The 23392-nt window shown below is 41.9% G+C and overlaps 1 protein-coding gene across 33 annotated transcripts; it reads right to left on the reverse strand.

Moving 5' to 3' along the window:
• Nucleotides 1-1800: 1800 nt before the first annotated feature.
• On the reverse strand, nt 1801-23321 carry picalmb (phosphatidylinositol binding clathrin assembly protein b). Of its 33 annotated transcripts, none has more exons than XM_031790909.1 (24): nt 22429-23308; nt 15061-15203; nt 14706-14781; nt 14426-14528; nt 13923-14016; nt 13564-13675; nt 13224-13330; nt 12995-13036; nt 12191-12202; nt 11533-11618; nt 11062-11185; nt 9132-9265; nt 8762-8862; nt 8442-8597; nt 7823-7906; nt 7381-7476; nt 7007-7111; nt 6814-6927; nt 6587-6617; nt 6362-6461; nt 5671-5733; nt 4127-4234; nt 3650-3754; nt 1801-3179 (listed from the first exon to the last, which is right to left on the reverse strand). In XM_031790909.1, exons 1-23 carry the CDS (start codon nt 22556-22558, stop codon nt 3662-3664), a joined length of 2214 nt encoding a protein of 737 aa, XP_031646769.1. In that variant the 5' UTR covers nt 22559-23308; the 3' UTR covers nt 1801-3179; nt 3650-3661. The 33 variants fall into 33 exon arrangements, 31 of the variants coding, with proteins under 31 accessions (XP_031646769.1, XP_031646766.1, XP_031646767.1 ...); XM_031790906.1 differs by having other exon boundaries at nt 14426-14543; XM_031790907.1 differs by having other exon boundaries at nt 9132-9259; nt 14426-14543; nt 22429-23307.
• Nucleotides 23322-23392: the final 71 nt, after the last annotated feature.

Here is a 23392-nt window from a genome sequence, read left to right on the forward strand (position 1 = left end):
ATATGCTAATGTAATCGTATTATACTGGGCCAATGGAAATATGTACAATTGTGTAAAAGGAACACGAACAAGGTGCTAATTTATTATCCGTGTCATATTCCCTGCCAGTTGTGAAATTCTTAACCTCAAGATCCAACCCACAAAGTAAAGATGATTGTTGAGATTATGGCAGTGAGTCTGTTTGTCAAGGAGGAGTGTAAGCCTGAGGCTTGATGGAGCACAGGTGTTTCAACACACTGACCTGGACAAATGCAAATGTGAATATTGATAAGTACAACACTGTAAATAGACTCCAAGTGATTGCATACATTCTGTTGGAGTAAATTACCTTTCATCCAAATGCAGTATACAGGTATACAGTAAACTAGAATAACCACAATAGGTCTGTTTTATAGAAATTGGACACTGGGTGGCAGTCTTGTTCAGATAAAGTATACAAGGAAAGCTGCAAATAATTTTAGTGGAGGCTGAGGACATAAAATATTAAAATACAGAATGCAAAAAGTCATCCAGAAGCTAAGAGAATCCACATATACTATATGACCAAGAGTATGTGGACACATGCTTGTCAACCATCTCATTCCAAAATCATGGGCATTAATATGGAGTTGGTCCCACTTTGCTGCTATAAACAGCCTTCACTCTCCTGGGAAGGCTTTCCCCTAGATGTTGGAACATTGTTGTGGGGACTTGCTTCCATTCAGCCACAAGGGCATTAGTGAGGTCGGGCACTGATTTTGGGCGATTAGACCTAGCTCACAGTCGGTGTTCCAATTCATCCCAAAAGTGTTTGATGGGGTTGAAGTCAGGGCTCTGTGCAGGCCGTCAAGTTCGTCCACACCGATCTCGACAAAGCATTTCTGTATGGGCCTTGTCTTGTGCACGGGGTAATTATCTTGCTGAAACAGGAAAGGGCCTTCCCCAAACTGTTGCCACAAAGTTGGAAGCACAGAATCATCTAGAATGTCATGGTATGCTGTAGCGTTAAGATTTCCCTTCACTGGAACTAAGGGGCCTAGCCCGAACCATGAAAAACAGCCCCAGACCATTATTTTCACCAAATTTTACAGTAGGCACTATGCATTCGGGCAAGTAGCGTTCTCCTGGCATCCTCCATCCCAGATTCATCAGTATTACTGCCAGATGGGGAAGCGTGATTCATCACTCTAGAGAACACATATCCACTGATCCAGAGTCCAATGGCGGCGAGTTTTATACTACTCCAAACGACGCTTGGTATTGCACATAGTGATCTTAGGCTTGTGTGCGGCTGCTCGGCCATGGAAACCCATTTCATGAGGCTTCCAACAAAGTTATTTTGCTGACGTTGCTTCCAAAGGCAGTTTGGAACTAGGGTGTGTGTTGCATCCAAGGACAGATGATTTTTACACGCTGCACGCTTCTGCACTCGGCAATCCCATTCTGTGAGCTTGTGTGGCCCTTGATGTTTCCACCTCACAATAACAGCACTTACAGTTGACTGGGGCAGATATTTGACGGAAAGGAGCCATGTTGAAAGTCACTGAGCTCTTCAGTAAGGCCATTCTACTGCCAATGTTTGTCTACGGAGATTGCATGGCTTGGTGCTCAGTTTTATACACCTGTCAGCAACGGGTGTGGCTGAAATAGCCAAAACAACTCATTTGAAGGGGTGTCCACATACTTATGTGTATATACTAACCGTAGTGCCAAAGATGCCATCACTGTTGCAATATTCACCAACAAATTGTAATAAAAATGTTTAAGAACATCACTTTGTGGAAGCTGCTCTTTATTTAAAAAAAAAAAAAAAAACCTGTCAATGTCTGCTACACGTTTTAATTACATAAACAAAAATATAATCCACGCAAGACAAACGCAGAAAATATCCTGAATCAAATGTAGGTAGAGTCAGATTTGATTGAATTGCTTTCATATTTCTTACATCTTTCACTTCCCTCTCCGTTGAACAGTCAGTTTTATATACACAGAGCACCGATCAACAGTGCCCCTCTCTCACCCTGTTCCACTGGATCTTTATACAACTAATTTACATCAAAACTGGAACCCTTGTTTAGTGTCTACAACACCCAGACACACTCTCGTCTGGCTTCCAGGGAGTCAGAGCTGAGGTGGTGCGGGTAGCATGGAAAGATATGTTCAACATGAAAGCAATTCTTTCACATTCAGAGTAAAGGCAGCCATTAAACGGTCAGTGAGTCAATGGCATGCCAAGCTTAAAGCAAAATGGATTCCACCCCAGTGTGATGCTTCAGAATCGTGGATTAAGTGTTTTTCAACTAGACAGAAAGGTTGTTCCATTGCAAAAAACCCTAGGCACAGAATTGACTATATAGATTACTGACTCATACTGGAACCCCCTACTCCACTTGCACAGGGGAGATCATGAGATTTGACCTAGTAAAACTGTTCTTATCACAAAACTTGAAGAATATTTAGTGCTCTATCATTCCGTTTATAGGTGTATTTTATATAATATCTATTTTATTTTCTCTACATCTCCAATGAAACCATCCAACATCCATGTTAAATGCTGAGGCACTCCCACAGGTACTATAGATTACACTATAGATTTTCTTCCTCAGTTTTAAAACCATATCATAAATAAATAAACAACACACAAGGAATGTCTACTGTAAACACAGTAAAAAAGACAAACTAAAACAGGTGTAAACGTCATTAGCATCACTACTCAGTGACAGTTAAATAACTAGGAAATGGATCACTGATGATCGAATCAAGAGATGGAAGGATTCCTCTCCTCTTTTTCTTCTTGTCCCCCTCCCCCTCCCCCCACACTAGATTAGAACACCAAGCTGTTACACCCAACCACAGTAGTATTTCCAAATACATAATATCAAAGTTTCTCAGCACCCATAGCAGAGGATACAATGGATGAGGAACCCCTATAGGTACTTTTTAAAAACAGCAGCATCACTTGACGTCTTGGACAAATGACAGAATAACGAGTGGTGAATTATTTTCTTCCCATCGTCAGTTGGACATGGTTTCCATGGTTTTCCTCCAGTCATTGCACTGTTCGTTGTGTTCTTGACATGTCTGTATTTGGGGTGGGGAGAGGGTGAACGTTTCTCTGAAGAGTAAGACTGGCAATGAAGACAAAGCTTTGCTGCTAAGTGCTTCATTTTCTGAGACACGTCATATTACATGAACTGCATCTGTGGATGGAAATCAACATACAAGGATTTATTAGAAAATAGTTTTACCAGCCCGCTCATGGTGGTGCTGAAATAGTCAACTGAATAAATGCAATGAAAAGGCATCAGAATGTCCCCAGAGCAAAAGCAACTGTCACATAAGATACAGCTGATGAATCAAGATTTCAGCAATGGCAACCTATATCAGCAAAGACATACTGGTTAGTATAATTGAAAGTTTAAAAACATCCTGAAATGCATCTGCCAATTGTTTAAGCGAGCAAGACACAAACCAACTAATCAAGCCCATATAAAGCGCAAGCGATATAGCGAGAGGAAATAAACAGCAGTGGTTGATCAGATGGAAGAAGCAGTGTGTTTGCAAATGAAGGAAAAGATGATAACAGTAAGAGAATAGAAAAAAAGAGAAGCATTAGTGTGAAGCCACGCTGCGCATGCATGTACATCCGCAAGCACATAGCATGCTGTACCTAAGAGACGCTCTACAAGAAATCCTTGAGAGAGAGCTGTGCAAATGGGTCCTGTCCGGGGGCTCTGAGAGGACTCTGGCTGGAAGGACTAGAGGCTGCAGAGGGCTATTTCAGGGAGAGGGAAAAACACACAGGAGGAGCAGAGGTCAGAGAGAGGAAGACAGTGTGTGTGAGAGAGGGCGAGCGATCAGATTGAATGAAAGAGAGGAATGAAGGGTGAAAGAGAAGTTTAACCAAGATGGGAAAATAATTGGGGACTCTTGAGGAAACTGATGACAGACAGATGTCCCTCTCCTCCTGAGGAGGTAAGAGTAAACTGGAACATAGTTGTTTTCACAGGGGGTAGTATACACACACACAGAACGGATACTGTAACTATACACCACACAGCACTGAATACACCTGAACACTGAACTCACACAACCCTACAATAGACATTTACCATCACACACGTCTGATTATTGTACAAACACACACCTGGGCACTGGAAACAGAGCCGAAGGGGTTGGGCGGCCTCATGACGGGCTGGTTGTACATCATGTTGGGTTGGTTCATCATACCCATAGAGCCAAGCTGTTGGGGTGGCTAAAGACAATATCATAGAGAAACATCAGGCATAATAGACATGTTACAGTAGATTGCATAGCACAGAAGGATCTATAGCACTTATTACTGTTACTCCAATTACTACGGCATGGCTATTAGTTCTCAGTGCTAGCTATACTGCATGGCTATTAGCTCTCAGTGCTAGCTATACTGCATGGCTATTAGCTCTCAGTGCTAGCTATACTGCATGGCTATTAGCTCTCAGTGCTAGCTATACTGCATGGCTATTAGCTCTCAGTGCTAGCTATACTGCATGGCTATTAGCTCTCAGTGCTGACTATACTGCATGGCTATTAGCTCTCAGTGCTAGCTATACTGCATGGCTATTAGCTCTCAGTGCTAGCTATACTGCATGGCTATTAGCTCTCAGTGCTAGCTATAATGCATGGCTATTAGCTCTCAGTGCTGACTATACTGCATGGCTATTAGCTCTCAGTGCTGACTATACTGCATGGCTATTAGCTCTCAGTGCTAGCTATACTGCATGGCTATTAGCTCTCAGTGCTAGCTATACTGCATGGCTATTAGCTCTCAGTGCTAGCTATACTGCATGGCTATTAGCTCTCAGTGCTAGCTATACTGCATGGCTATTAGCTCTCAGTGCTAGCTATAATGCATGGCTATTAGCTATCAGTGCTAGCTATACTGCATGGCTATTAGCTCTCAGTGCTGACTATACTGCATGGCTATAATGTTCTCATTTTGCTAGCTATGCTGTATGGCTATTCCCTCTGTAAATAATAATAATCATACATTTTATTTAGCGGACACGTTTCAAGATACTCAAGGGCATCTTAGATTAAAAGTAGGCCTACATAAAATACAGTATAGTACGTAAAATGCATCAATTAAAAGTATGTGTGTGTGTGGGGGGGTAGATCAGAGTCAATCTTAAAGAGTTGTGATTTGAGGAGTTGTTTTAATGACATGACTGTGTCTGCATGTTGCATGTGTGGGGAAGAGTGCTAACTACTGCATAGCTAAGTCCTTCAGTACTAGCTACTGCATGGCTATGTCCCTCAGTGCTAGCTACTGCATGGCTATGTCCCTCAGTGCTAGCTACTGCATGGCTATGTCCCTCAGTGCTAGCTACTGCATGGCTATGTCCCTCAGTGCTAGCTACGGCATGGCTATGTCCCTCAGTGCTAGCTACGGCATGGCTATGTCCTTCCATGCTAACTACTGCATGGCTATGTCCTTCAATGCTAACTACTGCATGGCTATGTTCCTCGGTACTAACTACTGCATGGCTATGTCCCTCAGTGCTAACTGCTGCATGGCTATGTCCCTCAGTGCTATCTACTGCATGGCTATGTTCCTCAGTGCTAACTACTGCATGGCTATGTTCCTCAGTGCTAACTACTGTATGGCTATGTCCCTCAGTGCATCCAGACATCTATCTGACAGATACTGACCATGCCATATCCCCCCACCATGCCTGTTGGTGTTGTGGCAGGGTAGGCCATGACTGGGGGGGTCTGTGGAGACACAAACACACCAATGAGAGCCTCCCGGGTGGCGCAGTGGTTAAGGGCGCTGTACTGCAGTGCCAGCTGTGCCATCAGAAACTCTGGGTTCGCGCCCAGGCTCTGTCGTAACCGGCCGCGACCGGGAGGTCCGTGGGGCGATGCAAAATTGGTCTAGCGTCGTCCGGGTTAGGGAGGGCTTGGCCGTTGGGGATATTCTTGTCTCATCGCGCACCAGCGACTCCCCGTGCGCGCTAGCCAAGGTTGCCAGGTGTTTCCTCCGACACATTGGTGCGGTTGGATGCCCGCTGTGTTAAGAAGCAGTGCGGCTTGGTTGGGATGTGTATCGGAGGATGCATGACTTTCAACCTTCGTTGTAGTTGTAGCGATGAGACAAGATAGTAGCTACTAAAAACAATTGCATACCACAAAATTGGGTATAAAAATACAAATAAATAAAAGTATTTAAAAAACACACCAATCTTCTCTCACAGATAATCCAGCAGACCAATGTCAAGTCAAGACAACAACTTCTTAACATTGGTCTAAAACCAACACTAGAGTGATACAGTAGCTAAAACACTCATGACAGGCAGGTAAGAGCACCAGTACTGTAAGAGGCCAGTGTAGTGTGTATTACCATGGAGACGGGGTTCCAGGTGGTGTTTGGGGCTGCCTTGGGCTGCCAGTTGCTTCCGCCAGTCAGCCTCTTCTCCCCAGGCTGGCTCCAGTGGATGTCACTGTAGATTAAGACAGCTAATATTAGCACTGGCTCCTAACTGCTGCTGGCTATACAGAACAGTTCTTCATCTAGCACTGACCACAGCATGTTGAAGAGACTGAACAGCATGAACAGCTCACTTACTTTTTTGTTGTGCCATTTCCAATCCCGAGATCTACAAGAGATAGTAATATAAATGTGAGATGTACACATCCAGAAACAGTTCATTCTACTGCTATAGCTGTGTGACATATTGCGATCTAACATATGAGTCAAAATATCAATAGACACCATGATTCACTCAGGCAAAGATGAGAGTTGATCTATTTTAATCTGAATTAAATATCCTAGCGTGACTTTGTGACACTTACTGCCCACCAGGTTGGCCAGGGAGGAGTCCAGGTCATCTCCGACCAGTTTGTCTGACAGCTGATTGATGGAGCACAGGGCCTGATTGGAGCCGACCATGGTGGGTTTCAGGATGTCTAAGGAGGACAGAGAGGTGTACATTGGTTGGATGTGAAACACTGTGTGCATCAAACAGTAAAATATTCAACACCTCACCATCAGAGTCAATGTTGTTAACGCCAGCAGCTTTGGCTCCAAAGACTGACTCGAAATCCACCTGGAGTGCTCCCGAGGGGGGGGCCTGTGATGCTGTGGAGTACCCTGTAAAGAGGTCAAAGGGAAGGCTGCTCAGAACACGGCAGGTGCAGTGATGGATAAGCATTATCCATTGGTGTTAAAGTCAGACCTGTTACAGTACAGCTACAGGTTCTCCAGTACTCTACCGCTGAATAGACCTGCTACAGTACAGCTACAGGTTCTCTAGTACTCTACCTCTGAATAGACCTGCTACAGTATAGCTACAGGTTCTCTAGTACTCTACCTCTGAATAGACCTGCTACAGTACAGCTACAGGTTCTCTAGTACTCTACCTCTGAATAGACATGCTACAGTAGAGGGCTCAGTGGGGTAGGGAGCCTGGTGTGGAAGGTGCTGGGCCATGGACACTGGACCACTACAGAAGGAGTCTGACAAGGAGGAGCAAGAAGAATAAGAGAGCAAAGGAAGGCATTTCAAGGCACGGCAAGAAAGGCAGGCAAATTGACAGTACAGATAGAAAGGAGACAGTTAACAGAAAATAGTTAGCAGTTGTATAGGGACACTAACAGGTAACAAGTAAAACTAATTCTAACAAAGTCAAAACAGGAACAGCAGAGTACAAGGTATACAAATATACTAAATTCCTCAAAATCGTCAGACTACCCTAACCATAGAGTTATTATTGGGCCACTAAACACATTACATGGGTTGAGGGGCGTATGTTTGCCTATGGGCTCAGGAAACATAGGCTGGGATGGTGAGCCATCGTAGTACCTGAGATGGAGTGTTCTATCCGCACTGTGCGTTTGTAATTGGTTGAAACGGACGAGTTTGTGTCAGTAAAGGGATTATAACGATCTAGAGAATCAAAAATAATATTGGTAAGTGAAACAGATTTCAACTTATTAAGAGGATACTACAACAGAAAATAATACAATTATTGGTTTGAAAAATCAGAATCTAGAAGCAATAGCCTATTTGAATACATTATGAAACAATATATATCAGCAGCAGGAAAACCATAATTTGAACATAACCAACTTGGTCAGAATTAACTTAGACATGGGTTTACTAGACTGTAAAATACATTTGAGACCTCAATGGATGAAGCGTCATATTAGACTGGGAGCCTATCAAACGAACATAACCAGTAACTCCACCGTCACAGTGTTAGCTTGTGGTTCTATCCTTAGCACAGTCCTATAATGGAAACATGGCAAGTGGAGGCCTTGCATTTTAAGGTACACAACAAACATTTAACTTTAGACAGCTATGAGATGATTTACATACAAGACAGAAGTAACAACAGTACGGCTTATGGGAGACTTTCTTTAAACAGTCCCACAGAGAGACACATGAAGGGTATTTCAGGAGGAATAAAGAGAATCTTTACCACCAAACATTTCATGACCAGACGTCCTAGAGGAATAGCTAACACCGTCAGATGACACGACAGGCAAGTGAGCGGCGGCATCGACAACGACTTTTGAGAGGAAAGGGTTAAGATTTGGCATGGAGTCATCTCCAGCTTCAGCAGAGGTGAAAGGATCTAAGCAGGCAGAGGAGAGAAAGAAAGAGAATAGATAGAGAAGAGAAGAACAGGAGGATATCAGAGTCAGACGCAACAGGAAGAGAGGGAGAGCATGCAGAACAGGTCATGGTAGAAGACAGCAGACAATAGAGGGGTCCTGAGGTGGTGGCTGTTTCTCCTACCTGCCCATGCCGTGGCCACAGGAAGCCCTGTAGAACTGGCCTGCACTGAAGGGTTAAAGGTCTGCTGAATGTCAAACAGGTCACTCTCCATCTTCAGAGCACTGAGGAGAGAAGACAGCAGTGATGCAATACCTGAATCAACACTGGGAATGTAGCTGAACATTAGAATTACCAGATACACACAGACGTATTGAGGTATAGGTTCCCTCTAACCACAGATCTAGAATAAGAGCACTCTAAATCCTAAACTTAACCACTAGGAGGACAAAGAAATATCAGTGGTTATCAGCAACTTCTAAATAATCCACGCTAACCTCTGTGGTCAACCACATGAGTGGGTAAGCTTCACAGCTCATAAGTGAAAGTTTACCCATTGGAGCAGCTGGGTGTGGAGAAGAGGTCGATGGCCGGGGCTGTGCTGATAGTGCCCCCGGTGGTGGAGACCGGAGACGTGTCTGTGGTGGCGAAGGAAGGCCTCTTAGAGAGCTCCTTCAGCCTCTGTTCCTGGGTGGAAAGAGTCCAAGTCAAATACAGACACTCTACAGATGTAGAATGTAGAGCGTAGACTGGAGGTGATGGTTGTAGTTATGTACAGTACCAGTCAAAAGTTGGGACACACCTACTCATTCAAGGGTTTTTATTTTTACTATTTTCTACATTATAGAATAATAGTGAAGGCATCAAAACTATAAAATAACACATGTAGTAACCAACAAAGTGTTAAACAAATGAGAATATATTTTAGATTCTTCAAACTAGCCACCCTTTGCCTTGATGATAGCTTTGCACACTCTTGGCATTCTCTCAACCAGCATCATGAGGAATGCTTTTCTTGAAGGAGTTCCCACATATACTGTGCACTTGTTGGCTGCTTTTCCTTCACTCTGCAGTCCAACTCATCCCAAACCATCTCAATTGGGTTGAGGTCGGGCGATTATGGAAGCCAGGTCATCTGATGCAGCACTCAATCACTCTCCTTCTTGGTCAAATAGCCCTTACACAGCCTGGAGGTGTGTTGGGTCATTTTCCTGTTGAAAAAGAAATGATAGTCCCACTAAGCGCAAACTAGATGTGATGGCGTATCGCTGCAGAATCCTGTGGTAGCCATGCTGGTTAACTGTGCCTTGAATTCTAAATACATCACAGACCGTGTCACCAGCAGAGCACCCCCCACACCATCACACCCCCTCCTCCATGCTTCACGGTGGGAACCACACATGCAGATATCATCCGTTCACCTACTCTACATCTCACAAAGACATGGCGGTTGGAACCAAAAATCTCAAATTTGGACTCATTAGACCAAAGGACAGATTTCCACCTGTCTAATGTCCATTACTCGTGTTTTTTGGCACAAGCAAGACTCTTCTTATTATTGGTGTCCTTTAGTAATGGTTTCTTTGCAGCAATTCAACCATGAAAGCCTGGTTCACACAGTCTCCTCCGAAGAGTTGATGTTGAGATGTGTCTGTTACTTGAACTCTGTGAAGCATTTATTTGGGCTGCAATTTCTGAAGCTGGTTATCTAATGAACTTATCCTCTGCAGCAGAAGTAACTCTGGGTCTTCCTTTCCTGTGGTGGTCCTCATGAGAGCCAGTTTCATCACAAAGCTTGATGGTTTTTGTGACTGCACTTGAAAAAACTTTCAAAGTTCTTGAAATGTTCCGGATTGTCTGACCTTCTAAAGTAAATGATGGATTGTTGTTTCTCTTTGCTAATTTGAGCTGTTCTTACCATAATTTGGACTTGGTCTTTTACCAAATAGGGCTATCTTCTGTATACCACCCCTACCTTGTCACAACAGAACTGATTGGCTAAAATGCATTAAGGAAAGAAATTCCACAAGGCACACCTGTTAATTGAAATGCATTCCAGGTGACTTCCTCATGAAGCTGGTTAAAATAATGCCAAGAGTGTGCAAAGCTGTCATTAAGGCAAAGGGTGGCTACTTTGAAGAATCTTAAATCTAAAATATATTTTGATTTGTTTAACCCTTTTTTGGTTACCACATGATTCCATGTGTTATTCCATAGTTTTGATGTCTTCACTATTATTCTACAATGTAGAAAATAGTGAAAATAAAGAAAAACCCTTGAATGAGTAGGTGTGTCCAAACTTTTAAAATTATACTGTATGTAGGCCATACTGGATCGACCAAACAAGGCTTTGAATTGTTCAGATCATTGTCTGCATACTGCAACATATCAGTGTCCTTCACATGTAGATGGGACAGGCAACACAAAACCATGTCCATTCTTGTCAAATTCATGTTGTGATCCACGCATCATGACGGCTGTACCTTCAGTGCTTTGAGACGGGCCTGTTCCTCCTCCAGAGCAGCCTGCTTCTCCCGCTCGTCTACTTTAGTAAAAGACATCCCTGTACTGGCCAGCGAGGACACTGCGTTGGATAGAGTACTAGCCCTGAAACAACACACAACAGTAAACACCCCTCGGCAGAATACTACAGCAACCCTGGCTGAAAACATCAATAACCATTACCATCAATAATATTTTAACCAATATTGGCTTAAGAGCTTGGTGCACAAAGCAAATCAGTTATTATACCGGCAGCCACTTCTAGGCTACCTGCAGGGGGAGTAGTGGACTCAGTGCCAAAGACACTCCAGTGTGAGATGTAGGATACGTCCCAAATGGCACCCTGTTTCCTATGCACTACTTTTGACCAGGGCCCATAGGGCTCTGTTCAAATGTAGTGCACTATGTAGAGAATAGGGTGCCATTTGGGGCGTAGCCCATCCTGTACATACCTGCTGGCAGCAGTGGAGTCTTTGACTTTCTTCCCCTCTAGAGAGGCCAGGTGCTGCTCCAGAGCTTCCAGGAGGCTACTGGGAGCCTGTTGTAATGGAGAACAGCAGTTAGTATAGGCCAGGGTTAGAAACATGCAGTTAGACAGTACTGTACAAACACAACCATCTAAGGCGGTGATGGGCAACCTGGTTACTGTACTGTGCATACACTAGCTTTTTCCTGACAACATTTTCTGAAAACGTTTAACTGGTCATGAAAAACTCAGGTCCCTAACTATACTGTCCCATATACCACTATACCTTAGTTAATGGATTCTAGCTAGCACTTAGTTTACTGGGAAGTGTTTAGCTCCTCAATATGGGACAAATATTAACTCGAGACTTCAGCTGAAAGCCACATTGGATGAGTGATTTTGAAATGTGTGTAGATGACACGGCACTTTCAACATCCTACAGTATGTGGTGTTGAATTGGCAATGTCTAAGCACACCTGGGCAGTATGTTGGATGGGCTATGTGACAAAGAGAACTGTGTATACAATAGGTTTCACTCCTATAAAACACAATATCAATGAGATACAAAGTTAGAGTAGAGGCATGCAAAGACAACACCAAAGCAAGTCACAGACACAGAAGAAGAGTGAGATGAGAATACTTACACAAACTGTGAACTAAAGGTGGAAAGATAAGGGGAAATACAGAATATAAAGGTGGTGATGGTCAGAGATCAATATCTATATTGAACTGTAACTATAATGTATTTGAAGGGTATAACACTGTTGCAGGTGCCTCATAAAACATACAATAGGGGACATAACACACAATTAGTGTAATTGTACTTTCAAGGAAAAAAATGATCCTTGGTCGAGGAGGGATTTCCCATGGAAATACTGTAATATAACCAGTGTCACTGCAAAGACTGACTGTAGCACAACAGGTGTGGGGGGCCATCTATTACATTTCCTGTACATTGTGTGAAATCGGAAGTGCTGTAAGATACAGTCAGTTTGGACTCTTAACAGCTTAACACCTTTATTTACTGTAGATAGAGCCTAATCAAGAGGGGAAGAAGAAGAAAAAGTGAGAAATATGCCTCAATTGGCAACATGCGCTCGAGGACTTCATGCACTGAGCAGTGCCTTATCTCTGGGAGACGTGTGCAGGGTGGAGTAAATAGTGGGGAGGGACAACAGAGCTGATTAAATAAGAGGAGTTAATACTGAGATAGAGAGACACACAAAGAGAATACAGAATGAGAGAAGAAAATAGAAAGTGATAGCAAGAAATAAGGGAGAGAAAGTGAGAGCCAGAGAGAGAGAGATGGATACAGTAGGAATCTGTCTTTTCAGTAGACAAACGGATAGAGTAAGTTCGGTGTGTAGGTGTTTTGTGCAGAGAATGTGTCTAATAGGTTATACCAGCAGAAGTAAATCCATCATTCAGTTTGGAGTGTAAAGTCTTACCTGGGAAAGGTCTGGAATGTCTCCTCGATCAATCCCCACCTGCTGTCAAATGATTATGTGCAAAGTTATAGTGGTGCTTCTAAATTAAAACGTTTTTTCTACCACTATCCAATTTCTGCCACCATAATTTTCTCACAAAAATGTAAATATATCAGAGGTTTATCCCTTTAATGAATGGTATTGAATGAATGAATAGCATCAAACTCAAAGCAGGTAAAGAAGAAATCACCTCTGCCACTTTAAGGAACTCTGAGATTCGGGTCATTCGCGTCAGGAACTTCTTGTAGATATCCAGGCCCTCTTTACACTGGGTTTTCTTCATGTCAAAGTACTTCTCTGTGGAAAAAAATTACAATTAAAAATAACAGTGGGTATTAGCGCTGAAAATCTGTACACACACTAGGGATAAACTCTGTAGAGAATTTAGTCTCCATTAGTGCAATTTAGTTCTGTACATATCAAAAGATCTACAGTACAAGGACCTACAAAGCACTTCTCCAGACTAAACATTTTAAAAGAGTATTGATCAGAAAATAGTGGAGTAAATCAAGTTGGAGTAGATGTTTTACCCAGCAGGTTGATGATGCCTTCGTTATATGCAGCGAAAAGCCTAATGGAATCTTTGAAGAGGAGCATGAACCCTGCATTGATCACTCCGTTTGTTAGCTCATTGGCATTAACCTGAAGAAGACACATCATTCAGTTTCACATAAGCCATAAGTTGCCCTTTTAACACATAATGACTTTGGCATCGCTGACAAACAATAAAAGAGCAGGTCAGTGAGGGGGAAAATAGCCTGTATTCATCTCTGGTTTCAGCACTGTCCATTCAGTAATCAGTATGCCTGACAATATGTTAGCCCCAGGAACCCTCTCATATTACAGTACATGAGCAGCACGGTTCTGAGGAGGTTGACCTCAGACTCACATTGAAGTCGAGGAGGGCGTCCATCTGGCTTTGTATGATAGGGATGGTCTTCAGTAGCTTCTCTGTATTCATGGTCCTCATCACCCCATCCACCCTGTTGAGATGTGTGTATGTGTAGTGTTAGATAGATATTAGAAGCACAAAGGACAGAGAGGGAGGGAATCAGTGAGAATAGCCTCAGCCAGTCAATTTGTACTGCATGTTAATAAATCGTTCCCAGAGTTACAAAAATACTGTGATTACTTGATGGGATATAAAAAGCTTTGAAAATGTTGAAAAAATTATGACATTCTGTTGTTAAAATTGACAGGAACCTTCTTAACTAAATATTTGAGCTGTCAAATATTTTAAGTATTTTTTTTTTACACCAGCTAGCGGCTCTGCAAGTGAAAAGTGTTTATTGGAAGAAATTGTTTGAGCCTTTGAACTCCATTGACATACATCCGGGGTCAGTCAAAAACAAACACACCACTTTCTTCTGTTATATGTTGGGAATTTCTTACCCTCGCTTTACTTTAGTGAAGTCAAAGGCAACCTGTCTGTATGACACAGCCTTTTCATTCAGATATCGACTGTACCTCCGGATAAATGTGGACATATCGTAGCCTGGGAGAGAGAGACCTGAGAAGTGATATAAATCTTACATTTGTCATGAAAACCTACTTGAGAATCATGCTATATTCGTTCAAAAGTTATATTGTTTCCTCTTATAAGTATTTGTCACTGTAACAGTTAAGGGTGAGTTTGAGAAAAGCATTTGAGAGCCAAGGCCTCATACTTTACCTTGTAAACCACTTTTGTCCAAAAAATTACTGAGGTTGAATAATGTGTTCCTTGAAGCCAAGTACTGCACAAAACGCTGTATCAAAGAAAAAGAGCGGTATCAATACATGTTCTTACATTTTCATTGATCTACAGAAATAGAATAGGACTAATTAATTTCCAGTAATTTCCAGATGTTTATTAAAATCACCTGGTTAGCAATTGATTGTCTTATTGTCTGTGACCTGAAAACTTCAACACTATAGCATTGCTGTTATAGATATAATATACTGTATATTACAGCAAATAATGGAATGAGTGATGAATGTAGCCATAGACAATGTTTCATTGAGTGGTGATTGTAAGCCCAGCTCACCTCATTACCGTAGACCATAAGGTGGTGTGTGGCGATGAGCGACTTGAAGACCACCACCCAGCTCGTGCTGGTGGTCCTCTCAAACAGTGAGTCAGCCAGCTGGGGAATGTTCACATTCATCTCATTGGTGCAATGGATCAGGTCTAAAGATGAGAGAGACAGAGAGGGAGAGAGAGAGAGAGAATGTTAGCGATAGCTTGATGTCTAGGAAGACCATGGATAATTGATGTCAAGTAATGACTTATGGCCACTGGCCAGTAGAGGTTAAAACAACTGTGGATACAAGGCATTTCCCCTATGGGGGAGTTGAATTTTGGGGTAAAGTTAGTTAATATTCTATGAATGACAATGTTTTGAAAATCTGTGTAAACAGGGACTCGGGCACTCTGCCCTCAGCTGCAATCTCATTCAATTAGCTTTAATTCAAGGTCTGGCTAATTGCCTAACTACACTCAAGACACTTAATTACTATGCTACGGTACTACAGGCTGCCTCTTTTTTTTGGCACGGTAATTCCTCAAGAGGGTCTACTGAAGTTCAATAGATGAAAGCCTGATGAATAAGTCACCATCTCTAAATCAAACAATATATTTTTGGTCAAATACACTATAGATACAAAGGTATGTGGACACCCTTTCAAATGAGTGGATTTGGCTATTTCAGCCACACCCGTTGCTGACAGATGTTTAAAATTGAGCACAAAGATATGAAATCTCCATAGAAAAGACATTGGCAGTAGAATGGCCTTACTGAAGTGCTCAGTGACTTTCAACGTGGCACCGTCATAGGATGCCACCTTCCCAACAAGTCAGTTCGTCAAATTGCTGCCCCGGTCAACTGTAAGTGCTGTTGTTGTGAAGTGGAAACTAATTATTAGAATCAGGTGCGCTAGATTAGGGTAGGATTGAAAACCTACAGGACAGTAGCTTTCCAGGAACAGGGTTGGAGAGCCCGGATGTAGAGATTGGGTGATGCCAGTCAAACCTGTGTCCATTCCTATTCAGAGTTAGACTGAGTGATGAACAGATTGACAGTATAATAACCAGGCCTGGCTTTCTGGCCTATATTCTCATGTTTTCAAAGGAGGGGGGTCTAAGTAGGACAGCATAACCTTCCAGAGCAGCAGTTAGCATGGCTAGTTGATTATCCAGGGAAGACTGGGACTGGGGTGGGGGATGACAGTGCTGTCATGTTATAGACACTAGACAGCCTGCTAAATATTCACCGGAGTTCGCATTGATGATAGCACTTTTTTAACTGCACCTTGATGTTGTCATATGTTGCAACACTGCTCTAAAAGTAGGTCTAACACAAATCATACTGTATGCAACACTGTACATGAAGACTGTAGCACAACAATTAACAATTTATGTGCAATTGTGTTGCAATCTCTAACGATATCTGGTATATTGTCAGTTAAAGCAGCCACACTGAGAACTCCTAAATATTACTGTGTGGACAGTGGGCCAGGAACGATGACAGTGTTATTTTAACAGCTCTTTATATAAGGCCTAGGCGGCCAACTCTTCTGTCTGTGTATGAGAGGCTGTAAGTGAGTCTAAGGTACAGTGCATTCATAAAGTATTCAGACCACTTGACCTTTTCCAATTTTGTTGCGCTACAGCCTTATTCAAAAATGTATTATAGTTTTTTCCCCCTCACCAATCTACACACAGTACCCCACAATGACAAAGCAAAAACAGGTTTTTAGAAATGTTTGCAAATGTATTAAAAATAAAAAACTGAAATATTACATTTACATAAGCATTGAAGAACCTTTACTCAGTACTTGAAGCACCTTTGGCAATTACAAACTCGAGTATTCTTAGGTAAGACACTACAAGCTTGGCACACATGTATTTGGGGAGTTTTCCCATTCTTCTCTGCAGATCTTCTCAAGCTCAGGTTGGATGGGGAGCCATTTTCAGGTCCTTCCACAGATGTTCAATCAGGTTAAAGTTCGGGCTCTGGCTGGGCCCCTCAAGGACATTCAGAGACTTGCCCCAAAGGCAATCTTGGCTGTGTGCTTAGGGTCGTTGTCCTGTCGCAAGGTGAACCTTCACCCCAGTCTGAGGTCCTGAGCACTCTGGAGCAGGTTTTCATCGAGGATCTCTCTGTACTTTGCTCTGTTCAGCTTTCCTGCGATCGGGACTAGTCTCCCAGTCCCTGGCGCAGAAAAACATACCCACAGCATGATGCTGCCACCACCATGCTTCACCGTAGGGATGGTGTCAGGTTTCCTCCAGACGTGGCGCTTGGCATTCAGGCCAAATGGTTCAATCTTGGTTTCATCAAATCAGATAATCTTGTTTTTCATGGTCTGAGAGTCCTTTACGTGCCTTTTGGCTTCCATCTGGCCACTCTACCGTAAAGGCCTGATTGGTTGTCCATCTGAAAAGTTCTCCCATCTCCACAGAGGCACTCTGGAGCTTTATTAGTGTCCATTGGGTTCTTGGTCACCTCCCTGTCCAAGGCCCCTCTCCCCCGATTGCTCAGTTCGGCCGGTCGGCCAGCTCTAGGAAGAGTCTTAGTGGTTCCAAACTTCTTCCATTTCAGAATGATGGAGTCCACTGTGCCCTTGGGGACCTGCAATGCTGCAGAAATGTTTTGGTACACTTCCCCAGATCTGTGCCTCGACACAAGTCTGTTTGGGAGCTCTATGGACAATTCCTTCGACGTCATGGCTTGGTTTTTTATCTGACATGCACTGTTAACTGTGGGACCTTATATAGACAGGTGTGTGACTTTCCAAATCGTGTCCAATCAATTAAATTGCATTTAACATAGGTAGAATAATCAAGTTCTAGAAACATCTCAAGGATGATCAATGGAAGCAGGATGCACCTGAGCTCACTTTGTCTTTATGGGCTATTATGTGTAGATTGATGAGGGAAAAAAATTATTTAATCAATTTTAGAATAAGGCTGTAACGTAACAAAATCTGAAAAAAATTCAAGGGGTTTGAATACATTCCGAATGCACTATATTTCACATTGGACGGCTGATCGGGTTTGGGTGAGCCAAAAGACTTCTGAGCCTACTTTCACTCATCCTGTCATATAATGGCTCCTGTACCTCAGGAGAGTACTGTAGGCCTAAGCTCAACTAACAGATGTGAAATTCACAACTTTAGCATAGATAGTCCATAGATTCAAATGTGATTAGAAGTGGGCACTTTCAGATCACAGTTTTCCAGTTGTTCCAGAGGTCAATGTCTGCAAAAGGAACCTAGGAAAAGCAATACAATATGTAGCTAGCCTACTACATTCTTCAGTTGGGGTCTGAACCAGCAACCTCCATGGCATTGTACCTGTGTGTCATGCAATATGCTCCTATAATCATGATAACAATGACATATGAAAGGTAACCTATTATCCATAACCTGCTTGCAGAGGAGATGCAAAATCCTTGAGATTTAATCACATATAATTAAACAAATTATAGTTGGAATTAATTAATGGACATTTATTGCATTCACTGTTACTTTTGCAGTGGCAGGTGCTCTGCTTTGTGACGAGTAGCGTTTCTGAGAATGGACACACAGATTAAAAAAAGGTCTGATGTTGCGATCAGGGTTAAATATGCAGTACCAGTCAAAAGTTTGGACACCTACTCATTCAAGAGTTTTTCCTTTATGTTTACTATTTTATAGAATAATAGTGAAGACATCAAAACTATGAAATAACACATATGGAATTATGTAGTAACTGCAAAAAAAAAAAAGTGTTCAACAAATCCAAATAGACTTTTATCTCCCTCACCAACTTTAAACATCTGCTATCTGAGCAGCTAACTGATCGCTGCAGCTGGACATAGTCCATCGGTAAATAGCCCACCCAATTTACCTACCTCATCCCCATACTGTTTTTATTTACTTTTTTGCACACCAGTATCTCTACCTGCACATGACCATCTGATCATTTATCACTCCATTGTTAATCTGCAAAATTGTAATTATTCGCCTACCTTCTCATGCCTTTTGCACACAATGTATATAGACTTTCTTTTTTCTACTGTGTTATTGACTTGTTTATTGTTTACTCCATGTGTAACTCTGTGTTGTTGTCTGTTCACACTGCTATGCTTTATCTTGGCCAGGTCGCAGTTGTAAATGAGAACTTGTTCTCAACTAGCCTACCAGGTTAAATAAAGGTGAAATAAAAAATAAATGAAAAAAATATTTGAGATTGGAGATTTTTCAAAGTAGCCTAATGGTTAGAGCGTTGGACTAGTAACCGGAAGGTTGCGAGTTCAAACCCCCGAGCTGACAAGGTACAAATCTGTCGTTCTGCCCCTGAACAGGCAGTTAACCCACTGTTCATAGGCCGTCATTGAAAATAAGAATGTGTTCTTAACTGACTTGCCTGGTTAAATAAAGGTAAAATTAAAATTAAAAAGTAGCCACCCTTTGCCTTGATGACAGCATTGCACACTCTTCGCATTCTCTCAACCAGCTTCATGGGGTAGTCACCTGGAATGCATTTCAATTAACAGGATGTGCCTTGCTAAAAGTTGATCTGTTGAATTTATTTCCTACTTAATGCGTTTGAGCCAGTCAGTTGTGTTGTGAGAAAGTAGGGGTGGTATACAGAAGATAGCTCTATTTGATCTTTATTTTTGCCTTGATGACAGCTTTTCCACATTCTTGGCATTCTCTCAACCTGGAATGCTTTTCCAACAGTATTGAAGCAGTTCCCACATATACTGAGCACTTGTTGCCAGCTTTTCCTTCACTCTGCGGTCCAACTCATCCCAAACCATCTCAATTGGGTTGAGGCAGGATGATTGTGGAGGCCAGGTCATCTGATGCAGCACTCCATCACTCTCCTTATTGGTCAAATAGCCCTTACACAGCCTGGAGAGGTGTTGGGTCATTGTCCTGTTGAAAAATAAATTATAGTCCCACTAAGCGCAAACCAGATGGGATGGCGTATCGCTGCAGAATGTTGTGGTAGGCATGCCGGTTAAGTGTTCCTTGAATTCTAAATAAATCACAGACAGTGTCACCAGCAAAGCACCCCCACACCATCTCTTCCATGCTTTACAGTGGGAACCACACATGCAGAGATCCTCTGTTCACCTACTCCGTGTCTCACAAAGCCATGGCGGTTGGAACCAAACATTTCAAATTTGGACTCATCAGACCAAAGGACAGATTTCCACCGGTCTAATGTCAATTGCTCGTGTTTCTTAGCCCAAGCAAGTCTCTTCTCCTTATTGGTATCCTTTAGTAGAGGTTTCTTTGCAGCAATACTACCACAAAGGCCTGATTCACGCAGTCTCCTCTGAACAGTTGATGATGAGATGTGTCTGTTACTTATGAAATATTTATTTGGGCTGCAATTTCTGAGGCTGGTTACTCTAGTGAACTTATCCTCTGCAGCAGAGGTACCTCCGGTCCTCATGAGAACTAGTTTCATCATAGCTGATGGTTTTTGCGACTGCACTTGAAGAAACTTTCAACGTTCTTGAAATTTTCTGGATTGACTGACCTTCATGTAAGATGGCACCGGAGCAGAAGGCTGACATTTTACGCCTTAAAGTAATGATGGACTGTCGTTTATCTTTGCTTATTTGAGCTGTTCTTGCCATAATATGGACTTGGTCTTTTACCAAATAGGGCTATCTTCTGTATACCACCCCTATCTCGTCACAACACATTGGCTAAAATGCATTAAGGAAAGAAATTCCACAAATCAACTTTTAACATGACACACCTATTAATTGAAATGCATTCCAGGTGACTACATCATGAGAGAATGCAAAGAGTGTGCAATGCTGTCATCAACGCAAAGGGTGGCTAGTTTGAAGAATCTCAAATTATTTTGTTTAACACTTCGGTTTGGTTACTACATGATTCCATATGTGTTATTTCATAGTTTTGATGTCTTCACTATTATTCTACAAAAACTTGTGGCAAAGAAATTCACGGTATGTCCTGAATACAAAGAGTTGTGTGGTGTGTTGGATTTGCCCCAAACATCACTGAGTACCACTCTTTAATATTTTCAAGCACGGTGGTGGCTGCACCATGTTATGGGTATGCTTGTCATCGGCAAGGACTGGGGAGTTTAGGATAAAAGTACATGGAATAGAACACAGGCAGAATCCTATAGGAAAACCTTTCCAACAGACACTGGGAGAGAAATATTAAACTTCCAGCAGGACAATAACCTAAAAAACAAGGCCAAATATACACTTGAGTTGCTTATCAAGACAACATTGAATGCTCCTGAGTGGCCTTGTAACAGTTGACTTAAAATGGCTTGAAAATATATAGCAAGACTTGGAAAAATGTCTGTCAGGCAATTACCAACAACCAACTTGACAGAGCTTGAAGAATTTTAAAAGGAGAATAACATGCAAATATTGGTCAATGCAGGTGTGCAAAGCTCTTGGAGACTGACAAAGAAAGACTCACAGCAAACGTAAACACAGTAAATGCTGCCAAATGTAATTCTAACATGTATTGACTTAGGGGTGTGAAATGTGAATACATATGTAAATGAGATTTCTGTACTTCATTTAATACATTTGCTAAAATGGGGTGTTGTGTGTAGATGGGTAAGATTTGTTTTTATTTAATCAGTTTTGAATTCAGGCTGTCACACAGCAAAATGTGGAATAAGTCAAGAGGTATAAATACTTTCAGAAGGCAATGTGCATGTGTTTCCCTCAGCAGCGACAGACACACCTAGTAATGATAATAATATGGAATACACTTTGCATATTGGACTGAAAGCATTATCCTTGATACTTCCTCTAGGCCACCTGTGAAATATGAACAAGGTAGTTTCTACTTCTGAACTGTTCAAAGGTGTTTTTTATACCCTTTCCTATGGTAAATATATCAAATAGACCTACTGAATTTACTCCCTGGAACATATATTTTCGGGGGCATTTTTGTATAGCCAAAACGTTTATGTACTGTATCATGGAGAACTGGTCAATTGTAAGATAAGATACACCGACTGATAATTACATGATAACTGTTTAGACCAGGGAGCCTAAAGCTATACGAAATGAATTAAACCGCTATACAGACGGCTAGAAAGCTTGCTAATTTGACAGTAATGTTAATGATGAGTAGGAATACCCTGAAACTATACAAAATATATCTGATATTAAAAGTACTGTTGTTAACGTCCAGTTAAATAATGTTACGAGAATTCTCATTGTGCGATCTCGTTTTTCTATAATATAACGTTATCCTTGATACATTTTGACAGGAACTAGCAATAACATTAGCCTATCCATTCAGCCTTTGGGCCTTGTGTAACCATCGCCATAATTCAAGAAATGCAGAACTCTGACTGGATTTAAGAATGACACATTATATCAGAAACACTTGATTAATTCGATACTTACAATCCAAATGTTTCTTTTTCGGGCCCATTATTTCATGTGTGGTGGCCTTGCATACTGTTTTCGACACAGCAGATCCAGTTACACTGTGCTGGGCTGCAGTTATCCTGTCAGTAATGCTCTGCCCCGACATCTTCGTTTATTGATGCAACAAAGAATTTGAAAAATCACAATATGTCTATAAAGTTCCAAATTAATTGAATGATATAATCTCTACGGTTGACACCTCCTGTCCACCGCCTATTTAAAAATAAAATAAAGAAAGGGGGAAAACAAAGAAAAAGACAGGGCGACGAGGCGGAAGAAAAATGATACAAAGAAATTCAAACAACGCTTGACTATTTCAGTCTTATGTTGATCCAACTGACGCCTTTGATCAAATAGATTTCATAAATAAAGATGCGGCGGTAGATTTGGTGGGTTCTCTCGCTGACTCATTCTCTGCCCATCTCTCATCCCGATCTCTCGCTCACTGGATCCCTGTGTGTCTCCTGTCTTCGTATTGACACTCCTGCTGTGTTTAAAGGACTAGAAGCATTCAGGGAAATGGCGGGCCTGCTCTGCTCTCAGAAAGGTTAGGATGTATGACGTTATACGAAGCATGCCGACCTGGAATCAGATTTTACATCCATAATCCATAACATTTTATTCTGTGCAGGTGTCCACAACTGATTGTGGTCTTGGTGGGAAATTAATATACCAGACCACAGCAATTAGGCCTAAATCAATATTCTGCAATAATTTCATAATATTTTCAAATTTCTCAAGGTAAACTGGGCATATGCCCACAGTTTTTTTTCTTTTTTCTTGCAACACATTTGTCCAAGTCCCACTCCCTGCAGGCTGCTATTGAAGCTTTAGTGTTGATTAGGCCTAGGCTACACTGGCTGCGTTCTTCTTCTTCTTCTTCTTCTTCTTCTTCTTTGAGGTTAACTGGCAGACTACACTCATAAGGTGTATTGCCGCC

This window comes from Oncorhynchus kisutch, linkage group LG15 (genome assembly GCF_002021735.2).
Source record: "Oncorhynchus kisutch isolate 150728-3 linkage group LG15, Okis_V2, whole genome shotgun sequence".
In the NCBI taxonomy this organism is placed as follows: Eukaryota; Metazoa; Chordata; class Actinopteri; order Salmoniformes; family Salmonidae; genus Oncorhynchus; species Oncorhynchus kisutch.